We start from the raw sequence: 16,186 nt of genomic DNA, 5'->3' as shown, positions 1-16,186 counted from the left end.
AAAGAAAAGAGTATAATTAATTGAATAATATATTCTCATCAATCCACACTGAATTTTTTTACCATCGGGGCTAATTTTAAGCAACTTATTATATAATTTTAAGACTAAATGCCAATTTCAACTAATTGTTCGGTCGATGGCGCAACCGTAAATAACCCAAAACCCGACGCATTGCGTCCGAGACACGCGTGAGAGCGCATGATGATTGGCTCGAACCCTCCTCGCATGGGCTCCGTAATCTCAGCCTGCTAAAGTTCAAATCTCGGTACTTATTCCGACTTATGCCCTCCCTAAAGCGCCACGTGTCGGTCATTCAGCCCGATTCCCACGTGCATCCCCGCTGGTCCCACACCCCCACGACAGGTTACGTAACGTTTGTTGAGACGTCGACCGGGGCTAGCTGGTGCTCACCTCCTCCCCCCCCCCCCTCACGTGACGGCCGACACCGCCGGGTAACTACCGCCCCGGGTTAAAAAGAGGGGAGGTCTTTTCACTAATTAGCCCCCCAGCATCAATTAAATTGCTATTAGGTACCTATATATATCTTCTCTGAGTTGTTCCGAACTTCGTCATTCAAAATCATTACAATTGCAAGTAGCTTCCACTACGGTTCATTGTTTAAGATTAGGGTTATTGTTGAATCGTTTATATCATAGCAGAAGTTACTGATTATTAGAGTTATAATTGAGTACCATAATACAATTTTAGTGAGTAATTATTTCTCTAAACATAATCCTAACTTGAACCTTACTCCATCCTAACCCTTATGCTACTCGTGTAGACACAGAGACTTTTAGGGGTCCCTATGTAATCGCACCGTATCTTATGTTAATGTAATTAATCATAATATTCGAGATTTTAAGGTACTGGTGTAAAAAAAAAGGCCCAAAAAGATTACTAGTCACCGAATCCGTTAGTGGCGGTTAAAGTTTCGGGTGAGTGGTATGGCTCCGTAAATAACTAGAAAGTGGAGGGTTAAGTTAACCGTGGTCAGGTTAACATATCTATAAAATGGCGGTATCGTTAGTGCATTTTTGGACTCGTCCCTTTCCTCTCTTATAAGCTCGGTGCGCTCTTCTTCTCTCTCTGTTTTTTGTTCCTCTTTTTGTTCTTTTTATCGATTTTGGAGATATCGCCGCTTCGAGAGAGAGAGAGAGAGAGAGAGAGATCTAGGGTTTCGAGGAGAGAGAGAGAGAGAGAGAGGGCGGCGGTAATGGCGAAGTCGCTGAAGTGGATCTCTCTGGTGGTTTTGGGAGTCCTGGTGGTTTTGGCTGGCGGTTTTGGGTTCATTGCTAGGGATAGAGTCTCGTTCTTGAGGTACATTATGTTTTGCCTTAGGGATTCGAGAGCAAACAGCGAGAATCGCAGTAGTTTCTTTTTTTTTAACGGGTAATTCTAGAGCTATTTCCTTGTTTTCGGTAAAATTTGAGGAAATTACTCTTTTTGTATAGCAATGGAGTTGGATTGAGAGAGAGAGAGATCTAGGGTTTCGAGGAGAGAGAGAGAGAGAGAGAGGGCGGCGGTAATGGCGAAGTCGCTGAAGTGGATCTCTCTGGTGGTTTTGGGAGTCCTGGTGGTTTTGGCTGGCGGTTTTGGGTTCATTGCTAGGGATAGAGTCTCGTTCTTGAGGTACATTATGTTTTGCCTTAGGGATTCGAGAGCAAACAGCGAGAATCGCAGTAGTTTCTTTTTTTTTAACGGGTAATTCTAGAGCTATTTCCTTGTTTTCGGTAAAATTTGAGGAAATTACTCTTTTTGTATAGCAATGGAGTTGGATTGAGGAGGAGCCTTAAAGAATCCGAAGCTTCCCCAATGGCGGCAGAGCAAAGGTCAGTTACAGATGCTCAACTGTTACTCTCAACCGTTCTTTATCCTTTCGATGAAATCCCAACCGTCGATTCGATCTCATCGTGATAAGATCCAACGGTATTCGTACCGTCAGGATCTGCTGCATCGAATCTCGGCCCTTCGTTTTCGGTTACCCGGTTGAACTCCTTTCGCTTTCTTCGAGGAAAAAAAAAGGGGAGGATCGCTGAGGGCATTTTGGTAAATTGCATAGCTCGGTCAATCCGGTAAAAGCTGCAGAAAGAAATTCCCTTTGCGAGTCTTTTCTTTTCTTTTTCCTTCTTGTGTCACCGACCACCTCGAGCGGCGAACTTCTCCTGAAAAATCGCTAAAATCTCGATTCCTGAGATGCAAAATATTGTAATATCGTGAATTTTTTTTTTACCTTTACCTTCAGGGTTAATTTCGCCATTTAACTTTTTTTTCGTGGCTGGGTTGCTTTCCTTGCAGGACCGGACGAGAGCCAGTAGTGGGCGCTGTCGACGATCCGGAATTGGTTGCATCCGAAGTCCATGCGTAAGCTCTAATTACAATAAATAACTATTCACATTATTGTGGACTTTTTAGTAAACTTTTTTATGAAAATTTGCCGCTATATTTTTGAGTCGAGCTTTGCTACAGTGACCCAAAATATGGGACCAATAGAGGGGACAAGTGAGGTGACTCATTATCCAATAGGAGAGGGATACCTCACTTGTCGGTCCCATATTTTTGGTCATTGGAGAATTTTTCTTTTGAGTCTAAACTGCTATATTTTTCTATAGTCGGGCATAATAAAAAGAAGGAAGTTTGGGAGTGGGGTTCGATGTAAATAAGGATATATGGTAATAAAAGCTGTTATATGAAGTTGTGACTTTTTAATGAAAAGTCTTTAGCTATCACACTCTATCATCACCTAATCACGTGCTGTCGCCCACGTAGCATTAAAGGGCCTCTGTTAGTAAGAGCAGGGCCCGGGCCCATGTTAATTCTTTTGCCTTCACGTTTTTGCTGCAGCCCTCACTTTGTCCTGAACACAGGAAGAAGCCTGTACTAATGAAAGAGGCGAGAGCTTGAGTCCATTTATTGCTGAGTTTGTTACCACAGCAGTCAATGCTGAGGCCACAGAATTTATTGCTACTCTTTAGTGCCGCTCCGCTACAAGTAATTTCTAGTTGTGGGCCACTAACATGGGCGTTATGCAACAGAAATAAATTTACCCTTTTGGTGTTTTTACACAACCATCAAACCTGTAGGAATCTGCTTAACCACAAGTTTAGTTTTTGAAAAGTTTAAGTTTTTAATTATAATTTTATCGTAGTAAGTTCAAAAGAAATTTGGTTTCTTCCCACTAATCGTTGTTAATGGAGGGACCACAGTTACAAACGTCGGTAAATGGTTATGAAATTAATACCATAACCCTTGTGAATTGCCTAAACTTCACTTGAGATAGATAAGGTTCCTTTCAACTAATGTCATCTCTTATGTTCCCCTCAAAAATAAAGAAAAAAGAAAGTCATCCATCGTGTTCCTCTTATTTATTTGATAGCGAGACACACGTGTACTTGTTGGAATTAGAGTTATAATAGTACCTCTTTTGCTCATTGTCTGTAAATATGTTGTTTAAGTCCACTAGCTTACAGCTTAGTTAGTAATTACTTAACCCAAAAATTTACTGCCTAGTTTTCAGCTCAATTCAATGCAAAAGTTTGATTTTGATGCGGTATTGATGTTTTTGCTTATACAGTATGCTGATTTAGAAGCCCTCTATATGATTTCCCCCCAAAATTTGTTCATTAATTCAATTCAATTTGATGTTATCATGCAGCACAATTAACAACCACACAGCCCGCCGTTCCCTCGGCTACCTCTCCTGCGGAACCGGCAACCCCATTGACGACTGCTGGCGCTGCGATCCGAAATGGCATTGTCACCGACCCTGGCGACGATGACCCTGTCAACCCGAAAGCAGGTACCCTCCGCCATGCTGTCGTCCAGGACGAGCCCCTCTGGATCATCTTCAAGCGTGACATGGTCATCACTCTCAAGCAAGAACTCATCATGAACAGCTTCAAAACCATCGATGGTCGTGGAGCCAACGTCCACATTGCCAACGGAGCTTGCATCACCGTCCAGTTCGTCACTAACATCATCATCCATGGATTGCATATCCATGATTGTAAGCCCACTGGAAATGCTATGGTGAGGAGCTCGCCTTCGCATTATGGATGGAGGACGATGGCTGATGGAGATGGGGTTTCTATATTTGGATCGAGTCACATTTGGGTTGATCATTGCTCGCTTTCAAACTGTGCCGATGGGCTTGTGGATGCCGTTATAGGATCTACTGCTATTACCATTTCGAACAATTACTTTACTCACCACAATGAGGTGATGCTTTTGGGTCACAGTGATTCTTATGAGAGGGATAAGGCGATGCAGGTGACAATTGCGTTTAATCATTTTGGTGAAGGCCTGATTCAGAGAATGCCAAGGTGATCAAACATCTCTTGTTGAATTCCTGTTAGACTACTGGCATCAGTTTCAGTTCTTCTCTAACACAGATGGCAAAATGCAGATGCCGCCATGGATATTTCCATGTTGTTAACAATGACTATACACACTGGGAGATGTATGCAATTGGTGGTAGCGCTGACCCAACTATCAATAGCCAGGGTAATCGATATCTTGCTCCAGTGAATCCTTATGCCAAAGAGGTACTCAATCTTTCTTTCTTTCTTTCTTTCTTTTTCGAAATCTTTGTCCAGAATCATAGACAACAAACAAAGTATATCTCCAAAATTGTTGGCGTTAAAAATAGACGATAGTGCAGATGGGGGTCTAACCCCGGTTTCCATTGATTCTTATTTAGAAAAATAACCACTAGAAAACATAATTAGTTCAGATTCTTCAGAATCATGCTAAGTAGAAAATGTTGTAGACCATTTATGGGATAAGTGTGGTATCGCCCTTGTTAGTCCTTGGGCTTCAACAGAATTCCAGGGAAAAACAATAGTAAAGATTACACATGATGGCTCGTCTCGCACTTACCCAGTAGATTTTGGGGCTAAGAATGGTTGACTGATTAAAGCGAATGGATACAGGTAACGAAAAGGGTGGACACCGAAGGAAATGTATGGAAGAGCTGGAACTGGAGATCCGAAGGTGACCTCCTCCTCAATGGCGCGTACTTCACCCCATCAGGAGCTGGTGCCTCTGCAAGCTACTCCAGAGCCTCCAGCCTCGGCGCTAAATCCTCTTCCATGGTGGGCTCCATCACCTCCGGCGCCGGAGTCCTTGGCTGTCGTAGAGGCAGCCAATGCTAGCACTAAACGAAAGAAGATCAGACAAATTTTCTTTTCTTTTTTTTTCTTTTTTTTTTGCATCTGTGTTCAGTTATCATCATCAGCTTTCTCAACCTCCCACTGCCTTCCGTTGTAACTCTGTTTATGGAGCAGTCGTGGTAGCGTTGCTGATTCGAGTCGCTCTGTTCTTTCTTGTTCTAGTGCATCGATCCTCATCCTATCCTAGTAGTGATTGGATTTTGGATCTCTTTTTACTCTAATTTGGAATACATGCATTGTATTGGTATCAATTGGGTATGGTTGTTTTCAGTAAAAGAAACAGATGTATGTCCCAGCTTGGCCTAATGGCTTTCTTTACTCTTTTAGTCCTTGTGCTCTTTTTAGTCCTTGTGCTCTTCCAGCTATAGTTCTTGATCCATCCCTATTCTAGTAGTTATTAAATTATGGTTTATTTTCCCCCTTCTTCTCTCTAATGTTGGATGCTTGCGTTGTATTGGTACCAAAATTGGGTATGCTTGATTTTAGCAAAAGGAAACAGATATATCTGCAAGCTTTTTGCCTATTGACTCTCTTTAACCTTTTACTCCTTGTGCTCATAGTTATTGTGTTGCTGTTCTCTCTGTGTGGGTCTCCTAATTATTGAAGCAGCAAGGAAATTGAAACAGACGGTACTTTCTCAAACAGCATGATGATCTTCTCTTTCTGGAAAACTTTATGATTCGCTTTACAGGTTTGAGTGTAGAACAATTGAGATGTCGGCAAAATTTCCTCCTTTGACTGTAATCTGGTCCCGGTTTTGTCTGAAATTTTCGCCATGACGGTGCATTAATGAAACTATGGAGCATCGAAAAACATCTCCAACCGATCACCCGCGGGGAATAAATTGGCTGTCTAATTTGATACGGCATCGAGGATTTTTGATCATTTGATGAAGTTACGTTCTCATGAAACGTACATATCCGCTTATTAATGTTTACAGGTCTGGGGCGTCGATGATCGAGACTCAAAAAGGACCTGCACATGTGCCGTGACCTGTTCAATAATAACTTCAATCAAAAGGAATATATTCACTATGCTTAACATTCTAATCTTGTTGTCCTTTTATTCCAAATTTCTAGCTTCAGGACCTTCTACTTTGGATTTGCATGCAGACAAAAAAAAATTGCCCGTTACAGTCATCCGTTGGCTACAGAAGCTTAGCACATACTTCTAGTAACCGTTGCGAATAAAAACAAAGACCGTAACATTCTTCATCACGGATTGGTTTATATCCAATGTGTAGCCAAACTTTGGCCCCAGCAAATTTAAAGCATACGAAGATAAGAAAGAAAGATATCACGTGTCTCGTTCTCTTATCATCTTCCCATTTCCATTATCAACATCACGCTGGATTGCTGCGGCCTGTGAGCATGTGGTTTGGGGATGTGAGCGTGAGAGGCATGTGCGAGTCATGTGCATGGATCGCATGTGATCGATCCATGGGTCAAGGGCCCATGGACCCATGATACCAGGGGGACTCACTGATATCATGTCAACATAATTTTCAGCGAGTGATCCATGTCCTCTGGAATAATAACAGGAATACCGGATGATTTATCCAAGTAGCATGAGTGGTATGGGAGCCACGAGGTCCACTTGATCCGTTACGTATGCAGGTTGCCGGTCTTTTGGACTCGTCCATGTTCTGTGGTGCTGAGGAATGGGGTTTTTCCGGTAGAGATGACCGATAATGGGAGTAAGTGGGAGTTTTTGCATGCCTAGCAGATGTGTCCATGACGTGACGCATATTCAGATCATCAATTGTATTTAGACATGTGTTGATATTCTAGACCGTGGGTTTCTAGAAATACGTAGTGTAAAATTTCTCATCTATTATATTGCAAAATGGATGGTTTCTTTTAAACGTTTTTTTTAAAAAAACTCAACAATATTTACCATCCAACTTAGGGATGGCTTCTTGAAGGTGATGGGCGTAATGAGTTTTTAATATTCTGCTGGCTTACTCTTAGCGAGGCTAATGTAGCCCATTACCACTAATTTATTGCGCTAGAGCCTCGGAGCCCACGTAGAGGAGCAGAACGCGCATGGGCTCTGGTCTAGGCCTTCAATACGTTGGCCTATATTGGGGTTTTGACCTTAACAGTACAAAGTCGCAGCTGGGCTGAGAATTAGCACATTAAAGGGGTAGGTAAAATTGTAATTAATACAATCAATGAGGGTATATGACATTTAAAATAACCGTGTAACCAGCAGGTGATAGGGTACATAAGTGCAATTTAGCTTATTTTTCTGAGTATATATTTCGCTGCCACCGAGTAAGTTTGGGCCCTTCGGCGTTTATGCCTCCGAAAGTTACTGGGCCGGGTTGAGTGAAGTTTACCCTATTCCCACCCCCCGAAGTAGTTGGCTTCAAAAATCACGAAATATGCGAAAGTATCATTTCATAGTATAATGCCATCAGCTGTTGTTGAAGCTCTTATAGAGGAATATCTTATCTTTAAGAAGAGTAAAATTATACGTTTTTTAATTACTTTATCTAGATAGATAACGGACAATAATTTCGAGAATAATTGAGGAAAATTCCTCTCTGAGACCATCTCCAACCCATTGCACTAAAATGGTGCAAATTTTGCATTAAAATGGTGCAAAAGTCACATCAAACAGTAATACATCTCCAACCCATTTCACTATTTTTTACACCAAAAAAGAATATTCTCAGAATATTCTCAGTTTATTTCCTTTTATCTATTTTTATATTAATTAAGAGATAAAAATGAGTATTTAAATTTTTTTTTTTAAAAATAAACAGTAATGGAGCGGATGAACAGTGCAACGCCATATTTGGTGCAGCACTGTTCAACTGCAATAAAATGACGCAGAAAATGGGGCTAGGTTGGAGAATGAATAATACAACAAAAAGCACTGTTTGCACCATTTTGGTGCTGGGTTGGAAATGCCCTGAAAGAAAAAAAAATGAACAGGGAAAAAAACTTAGTTTTGCTAATTTTGCGTCACTAATCACTAATCAATGAAGTCTATGGAGCTGGTGCTCTAGCCAACAAATAATTTTGTCAGCCAAGGCCAGCATAGCATAGCATAGCACAAAAAAGGAAACAATATAATTATTTTCCACTACTTCAGATAGCATATATTCGTGTTACAGCTAGAGGGTTCGTGATTAATAAAAAGCTTTGGTTTCCTTCTTTTTTTTGACCCTTATTAAAGTGCTTTTATGATTATTGCACTTGTCATCATGAAAAGTTTGGGACTTCTCTCTTAATTTCCAAAAAATAATAAATTCCAAAAGGTAATCCATGGATCTATCATTTTAATCTAAAAATTCTCACTGTTTTTAGTAAATGATCAGTAAACACTGGTAAAAAATACACATGGTAACATTTTTACCCTACTATATGCTAATGTGTGTACTTTTATTGTTATGTAATAAACTATGATTAGTTCATTATAACAAAACACCAAAATTAAAATAACATCTATAAATGTCTTGCTAAACCAAAATAAATAAAATTCGTCCCTCACAATTCAATTTCATTGCATCGTTTGAGTTGACATTAAAATACAGGAAAAAAATATATAATATTTGATTTTATGTACTAGGGAAAGGATTACGGAATGCATAGAAAACGAGTTTAAAATATAAGAAGAGGATCAGTTTCAAATCATAGAGAAAAATCTTGTGATTCTGTTGGATTTTTCAAAAAATATTAAAATAGGGTTTTTTTTAATTAATCCAAAGATTTTTCATATTCCAAAAATTGTCTTCCAAATACTCATATTTTGAATTAGTCCCCAAATCTATTGAGTGCTTGAAAAGTATCCCCTGGATCTTCATATTTTGAAGTTAGTTTCCCTGATGGCAGCTAAGGGGCTGTTTATTTGCCTAAAAAAAGAAGGAAATCAAAGAAAAGGAAACCTATTTCTAAGAAAAATAGGTTTTGGGATTGTTTGGTTGGCTAAAAAAGAAGGAAATCAAAGAAATGGAGATGAGATGAGATGAGTTGTCACCTTATTATAGGATGATGTGAGTGATTTTTTAAGAAAACTTGTTTTGATGTTGTTTGGTTGGCGGAAAAAATAAGAAAATGAATTATAAGAAACATATTTCTTGTATTAGGTTGTGTTCTTTTGTTTGGTTATTTCTTAAAAATAAGAAAATAGATGAGATGAGATGAGTTGTCATTATATTATTGGATGATGTGACCCACACTTAAGGAAATTGTTTTCCTAGCTTTTTGGGAGGAAAACAAAGAAATGAAATGTTAATTAGATGAGGTGAGTTGTCACAATCTTATTGGATGATGTGAGTGATTTTTAAATATGAGATGAGATGAGTAGAGTGATGTTGTGGATGAAAATAATATTTTATTAGATGTGGTGGATGTGATGGATGAGTTGTTGGATAAAAATAATATTTTTATTAGATGTGGTGGATGAGTTGTTGGATAAAAATAATATTTTATTAGATGTTGTGGGTGAGTTTTAGGGATGAAAATGTGTGAAATTGTACTTTTTAAGATTTCTTGGTTTTCATTTCTATTTTTTGGTTTTTTAGGAAATAATCAAACAGGCCCTAAATGAAAGATTTGAGGAATTGATTTCAGAACAATAAAAATATCTAAGAGATTAATTTTAAAACATAAAGATATAAAGTAGTAATTCGAGTACTTAAAAAACTTTGGAGACTAATTTCATAATATGAAGATGTGAGGGACTTAAAATTACCCTAGGGGGGTGAATAGGGTAATCAAACAATAATGTGCGACTAATAAAAATTCAATACAATTTAAGACACAAATATAGCAATAATTAAAAGAGAGTATAAGAGATAGTTAGCCAATAGACGACGATGTGTTCACAAGGTTCGGTCCTCTCAACCTACGTCATTGACCACCTTTCCCGGTGGTAATCCACTACACAACCCGGTTTGAAAGCCGGAACTTCGTCATAATAATCTCCCCGAGATCGAACTCTCCACACAATGATCTCCTCGAGATCTCACTCTCCACACAATACAAGATGAGAAAAATAAGACTCTTTTACAAATATCCTATAGCAAGGATGAAGAGATGAACGATTGAAGCTCAGGGGTTTGTGGGATGTGAAAGTAAAAACCGAAAATTGAGAACTTGAGAATGAGAGAAAGTTAAAGCTTAATAAGTCTAAAAAACAAAACTTAAATATTTTCTCTTTGTTTTCTTAAATTTCTTGGTTAATGCGATAAATGAGAGCTGAGGGGTATTTATAGTTTCTCAAGAAAACAGCCCAAATTCAAAGCAAAACAAAAACCAAAGCAAATCCCCCAAAATCAGAAAAACTGAAAACTAGTCGTTACTGTTTGGCGGCGTCATCGGTCGACCGATCAGTGGACCGTTGGGCAGCCTGGAAAGCAAACGACGCTATCGGTCGACCGATGAACTTGTATCAGTCGATTGATGGACTCGTATCGATAGACTGATTGACTTGTATTAGTCGACTGATCACGATGCCTCTGCAGGTACTGAAAAAATCCTACTGGTTAGTCGACTAATTTAAAAAACCAGTCGACCGAAAAACTGACATATGAGATATCTGATTTTTCCAGAAATGTTGATTTTCTAAATTAGATTTAAAATATTAAATCAACTTCAAAAATAGTAAAACTTGGGAAAAAAAACTTATATATATGAAAATAGATATGTTAGAGAAAGAATTTCTAAAATAGCATCTCGTATTTGAGAACTTGTTGTTTTACAAAAACCGTCAAAAATACGAGTTTTGAAATATGTGTGTGTAATCCCCAAATACTTCAAAAGTTATCTACTTTATTTCTTGCCTACATTATGATCTAGAGAGAAGTAAAAATGCAAATATTGCTTATAATTGTACACAATGCTTAAGTATCGATATTCGCTAGAAATTTGTTGATGAAGCTCTTCTTGACTATATGCTTGAACACTCTTCATAAGTAGATATATGCTTGAGTCGATCTTTGAGCATTTTGATGCTTCTTCATCAACTTGCCTCCACCTCCACGGATATCATCGTTACGGCGCAAATCCTTCCAACTTCCAACTATGACACTATATTGCTTGATAAATATATCACGCGTAGAATCACTTGACAAGCAATTAGTACCAATAATGGGGGTTTGTAAATCATCATCAAAACATGAGACATAACCGGACTAATTTCACAATAAGAAATATTTGCTGCACTATACAATATCTAAAAAAACCCATGAAAACATAGGAAAATAAATTTTGTTTGGCATGGCAAAATTGATTATCTATATTTTTATCTATACTTCTATATCTATATCTATATCTATATCTATACTACATATAAAAGAGGATTGGGGTACTAAAACTTTTGGTTGCCCTTTTTATCCTTCTTAAATTTGATCATTCCAACTTTACTTTACTTATTTTGTTTATTTAATTTATCTTAAAGTGTCATTCAATGAGTCTTAAATTAAATTAAAGTAATTACAAATCATCATAATAATAAGGTTTAATTAGTTTTTTAGGCTCTTAAAGATTCCATAACTTGTTTAATTAAATGCATATATTATGAATCCAATCAACAAACTATTCTTTCATTTTCCGTTTACATAACCTATTTTTCATCTCTATACTATAAATTACGATCATCCATTCTTTTCAACCATCACATCACCTACTAGATAAATTCCTACACTAACACAATGGTTTATGAAATATGTTATATAGAAAATTTTTCAAATGGTTTACAATGTATTGTATATGTATGTGCGTGTGCATACAATGAATAATATTTGTTAAATGGCTCGTAGATTTAGTGGTTTTTATATGCAGTTATGATCTTATTTTTAGAGTTTATGCAAATAAAGACAGATCCCAGCATGTGACGGGCCCCCGCGTGCTCCTCTACCCCTCCAAACACACACACACACACTTACAAACACAATATTGTAAAGAGCTTCTTTTGAATATAGGTTATAAGTTATGCTTTCTTACTCATTAGATATATGCATGGTTTAATTTTTAACTAATTACTCGGCTCCTATGCACTTTAAGTTCAAAGGTGTTACCAGCTTATCCAACGATTTTAATGTTTCTTGCCTTTTGATTTTCTTACATCTATTAAGCATCTTTTTTGTTTTTTCATTTATAATTATGTTGAATCATCAAACTTTGTTTGCCTTCTTTTTGATTAATCATCAATAAGTTTTTTGTTCCTATCAACTTTAGGCTACAAAGATTAATTACTATTACATATTGGCTATCTATCTTCTATTCATTGAGTAAATTAGAATACACAAACCTATATATATGAGATTAAATTGTAAACATTTTTTGATTTCTGGTATAAAATCCATATTAATTTGTCTCTTAATTAAGATTCTCTATTGGATTTAAGTCAATTCCCATGAACTGGGCTATTCAGATGATATTTTTATAACGGTTGTGATTCCATCTTGCTATTATAGCTTTTGTAATTTTATATCTAATGATAATTTTTATTATTTAATATTTTTTTACTTTAGTGGCATTTGTAACTTTCGTGCATGATATATTAAAAAGAAGTATTCCACAAGAGAACATTATATTGATCAATTCGTTAGTATATATTTAAGAATCAATAATATAAAATATATTATTTACTAATAATTTTTTAAATCCAAGTAAGCCACGTGCAACAACGCACATGTAGCATACTAATTACCTCTAAAGGTGACACTAGGGGCACACTCCCAACCACACCTCTAACCATACCCCTTCTCTCATTTGCTACAGTACACCGGGCCCTATATGAGATTTTAAATTTTTATAATCCCATGTGGAGCTCGGTGTACTGTAACAAATGAGAGAGAGGGTGTGGTTGGAGGTGTGGTTGGGGGTGTGCCCCTATTATTTTCCTTACCTCTAATTAGACTTGCTTGAGGACAATGTCAAGTGTTTGTCCGATTTCAGTAGCACAACCTGTCACAAAATCAACGGTTGATATTATTTCGAGCGGAGGATCAGGCGGTAGAAATTGCCGCCTACTTTCGGGAGCGTTTATCTAAGATGCGCGTGCAGAGCGTGGCTTGAGCTGGCTGCACGTGCGCGGTGGTGGATGAGTTGACAGAGAATAATATATTCACGCCAACCGCACCCAACCACGCCAGGTTTACTGTGTTTTGTAATCTTTTTGCATATTAGTTCTTGAACAATTGTGGCATTACATGCTAGGATTGATTAGTTTGCATTATTAGCCCCTCGCAAATTGCTTGGAACCTACGCCATTCCTATTGTGTTTTGTGTTTGTATTGTTGTACCTGGGGGTGTTAACGGATCGGATATAGCTCGGATATGACATTTGATGTGTTCGTATCCGGTTACCGACTGCGGATACATACACAGGTACATCAATCTATGTCTCGATAAGGAAAACTCATATTTATATCCTCTGAAACTGGATTCAGATATAAAAATACACGTGGATGCAAAATGAATATGGGAAAATCAAATAATATCGAAAAAATTATAGTTTATATGATACAAGGTAGTTCATTAAATTTGTTTGTTATATTTGGAAGACCAAGACTATATTTTTTCATCATCGAAATCAGTTTCAATTTCATTAATCTTATGATTAAAATAATTGCAACTGTATGGTCAATATATATTCGGATATTTTGGATGTAAATCTAGATATTTAGCTACGTGATCATATTCGTGGTCGTATCCTATCAGTTAGATTTAAGCAACATGTCATTATCTGTTAATACAAATATATACAAATATATTTGCATATGTAGATATTTCTTTGCATGTGCAACCCTACTTGTATCCTTTTGTTTTGTTATATCGCCAAATTAATATGGTCTTCTTACATTCTTCAGCAAATTCAAATACTTTTCCTCTATTTTTTTTGAGTGAAAATAGGGATTTCCCTATCATTGTATGACTGATGATCAAGGTTAAAAGAACATACAAAAGAATATATCTACTGCAGATTAAGGCAACGTCTCCGAGCTGGAGAGTAGTGCCAAATCTGTAGTAGATGTCTTAAAGAGAGACTACAGAGAGTATCAAAGTTACAAAGATAAGAACTCTAAAAACTCCTAAAAAAACAAAGGGACTAATTGCAGCCCAAAAGGAAACCATGGCTATCCAAAAATCACATACAACATTTGCATAATAATTAAAGCATTTTCATGAATAATAACTATCTATAGTTAGGGGTGTCCAAAAAGCCCGCCGGCCCGGGCCCGGCCCGGAAACCCGGGCCAGACCCGGGCCCAGGCCGTCGTCGGCACCCGGCCCGGCCCGGAACAATGCCTTTTTTTAATTTTTTTATTTTTTAATTTTTTTATTTTCTTATATGTATAATATATGTATATTATAAAATATATGTATATGTGTATATTATATTGTGTTATATAATATATATATATATATATATATATATATATATATATTATATATATATATATATATATATATATAATATATATATTATATATATATAATATATATTATTATATATATATATATACTCTCTTAGTATATAATTATATATAAGTATACTCTCTCTTATATAAGTATATATATGTATAAGTATACAATGTATACTCTCTCTTATATAAGTATACTCTCTCTTATATATGTATTAATATATGTATATATATATATACTCTCTCTCTCTCTTAGTATATAAGTTTATATAAGTATATTCTCTCTTATATATATATAATATATGTATAAGTATATATATAAGTATACAGTGTATATACTCTTTATATAAGTATATATCAGTATACTCTCTCTTATTTAGTATTATTATCTCTTATATATATATATATATATATATATATTATATATATATATATATATATATATATATATATATATATATATATATATATATATTATATAATTATATATATATGTAAGTATAATGTATAAGTATACTACTCTCTTATATGTATACTATATGTCATAAGTATTATATAATATACTCTTTTATATATGTATAATATATGTGTGTATATATAAGTTTATATGTGTGTGTGTGTTTTTTATGTATAATACAATTTGTTTATGTAATTACTATAAGTATTTACAATTTGTTTATGTATAATATATGTATATGTGTGTCAGTGTGTGTGTGTGTTATATATACATATACTTTATATTGAATTACATGAATACTTTGGGCTACTTAGTATATAAGTATATATAAATATAAGTATATTCTCTCTTATATATGTTTATATCTCTTATATAATTATATATATGTATAAGTATGCTCTCTCTTATATATGTGTACAGTGTATACTCTCTCTTATTATATATTTATACTCTCTCTCTTAGTATATAAGTATACTATATATTACACATATATTATACATATATAAGTATATTTATATTATATATACACATATATAAACATAAACTTATATGTACATATAATAAGTTATTTATATAATAGTATAAATACATATAAGAGTATAAATATATATTTATATATCTATACATATATATAACATAAACTTATATGTACATATATAATTATATTTATATAAGAGTATAAAATATATATATCTATTATATAATATAAGTTTTATGTAATTTTTATGTTTTATTGTTTTTAAAATTTAAAAAAAATAAAAAAATCCAGGCCGGCCCGGAGCCCGGCCCGGTCGGGCCCGGGTCCGGGCTCCGGTTTTGCCCGGCCCGGGCCCGGATTTCCGGGTCGGGCCGGGCCGGGCCGGGCCGGATGGACAGGCCTATCTATAGTTAGCCTTATATCATTTTAGATTCCTAGCCTCTCTAAAATGTAAAATGTTTCTTTCGCTAATTGATCTTCATGTATAAAGACAACCACAAAAATCTAGCAAATAGGACATTGTAATGTTTTTGATAACATGTTTTGGGAAAATATTTTAACCAAGATGCATTTTGAGTTCCAGTGACATAGGTACAAATATAAATTTAATATGTTTAAACATTGTATATGGGTAAAAATAAATTGTGATGGTGGATAAAATCCTACAACTATATATGTTGGTGACGGGTGGTGTTGTTGTT

At 35.8% G+C, this 16,186-nt stretch overlaps 1 protein-coding gene across 1 annotated transcript; it reads left to right on the top strand.

Annotated features, from left to right (window-relative positions):
• LOC109836501 (probable pectate lyase 15) lies at positions 1,473-5,506 on the top strand. Its single transcript, XM_020404411.1, is given in 7 exon segments — positions 1,473-1,629; positions 1,764-1,829; positions 2,296-2,361; positions 3,653-3,751; positions 3,753-4,319; positions 4,403-4,541; positions 4,929-5,506. Coding segments are annotated over 7 exon segments (1,263 nt in total). The 5' UTR covers positions 1,473-1,525; the 3' UTR covers positions 5,151-5,506.

The sequence above is a fragment of the Asparagus officinalis genome, chromosome 4 (assembly GCF_001876935.1).
Source record: "Asparagus officinalis chromosome 4, Aspof.V1, whole genome shotgun sequence".
NCBI classification, from domain to species: Eukaryota; Viridiplantae; Streptophyta; class Magnoliopsida; order Asparagales; family Asparagaceae; genus Asparagus; species Asparagus officinalis.
This window is presented reverse-complemented; position numbering and strand designations above follow the sequence as displayed.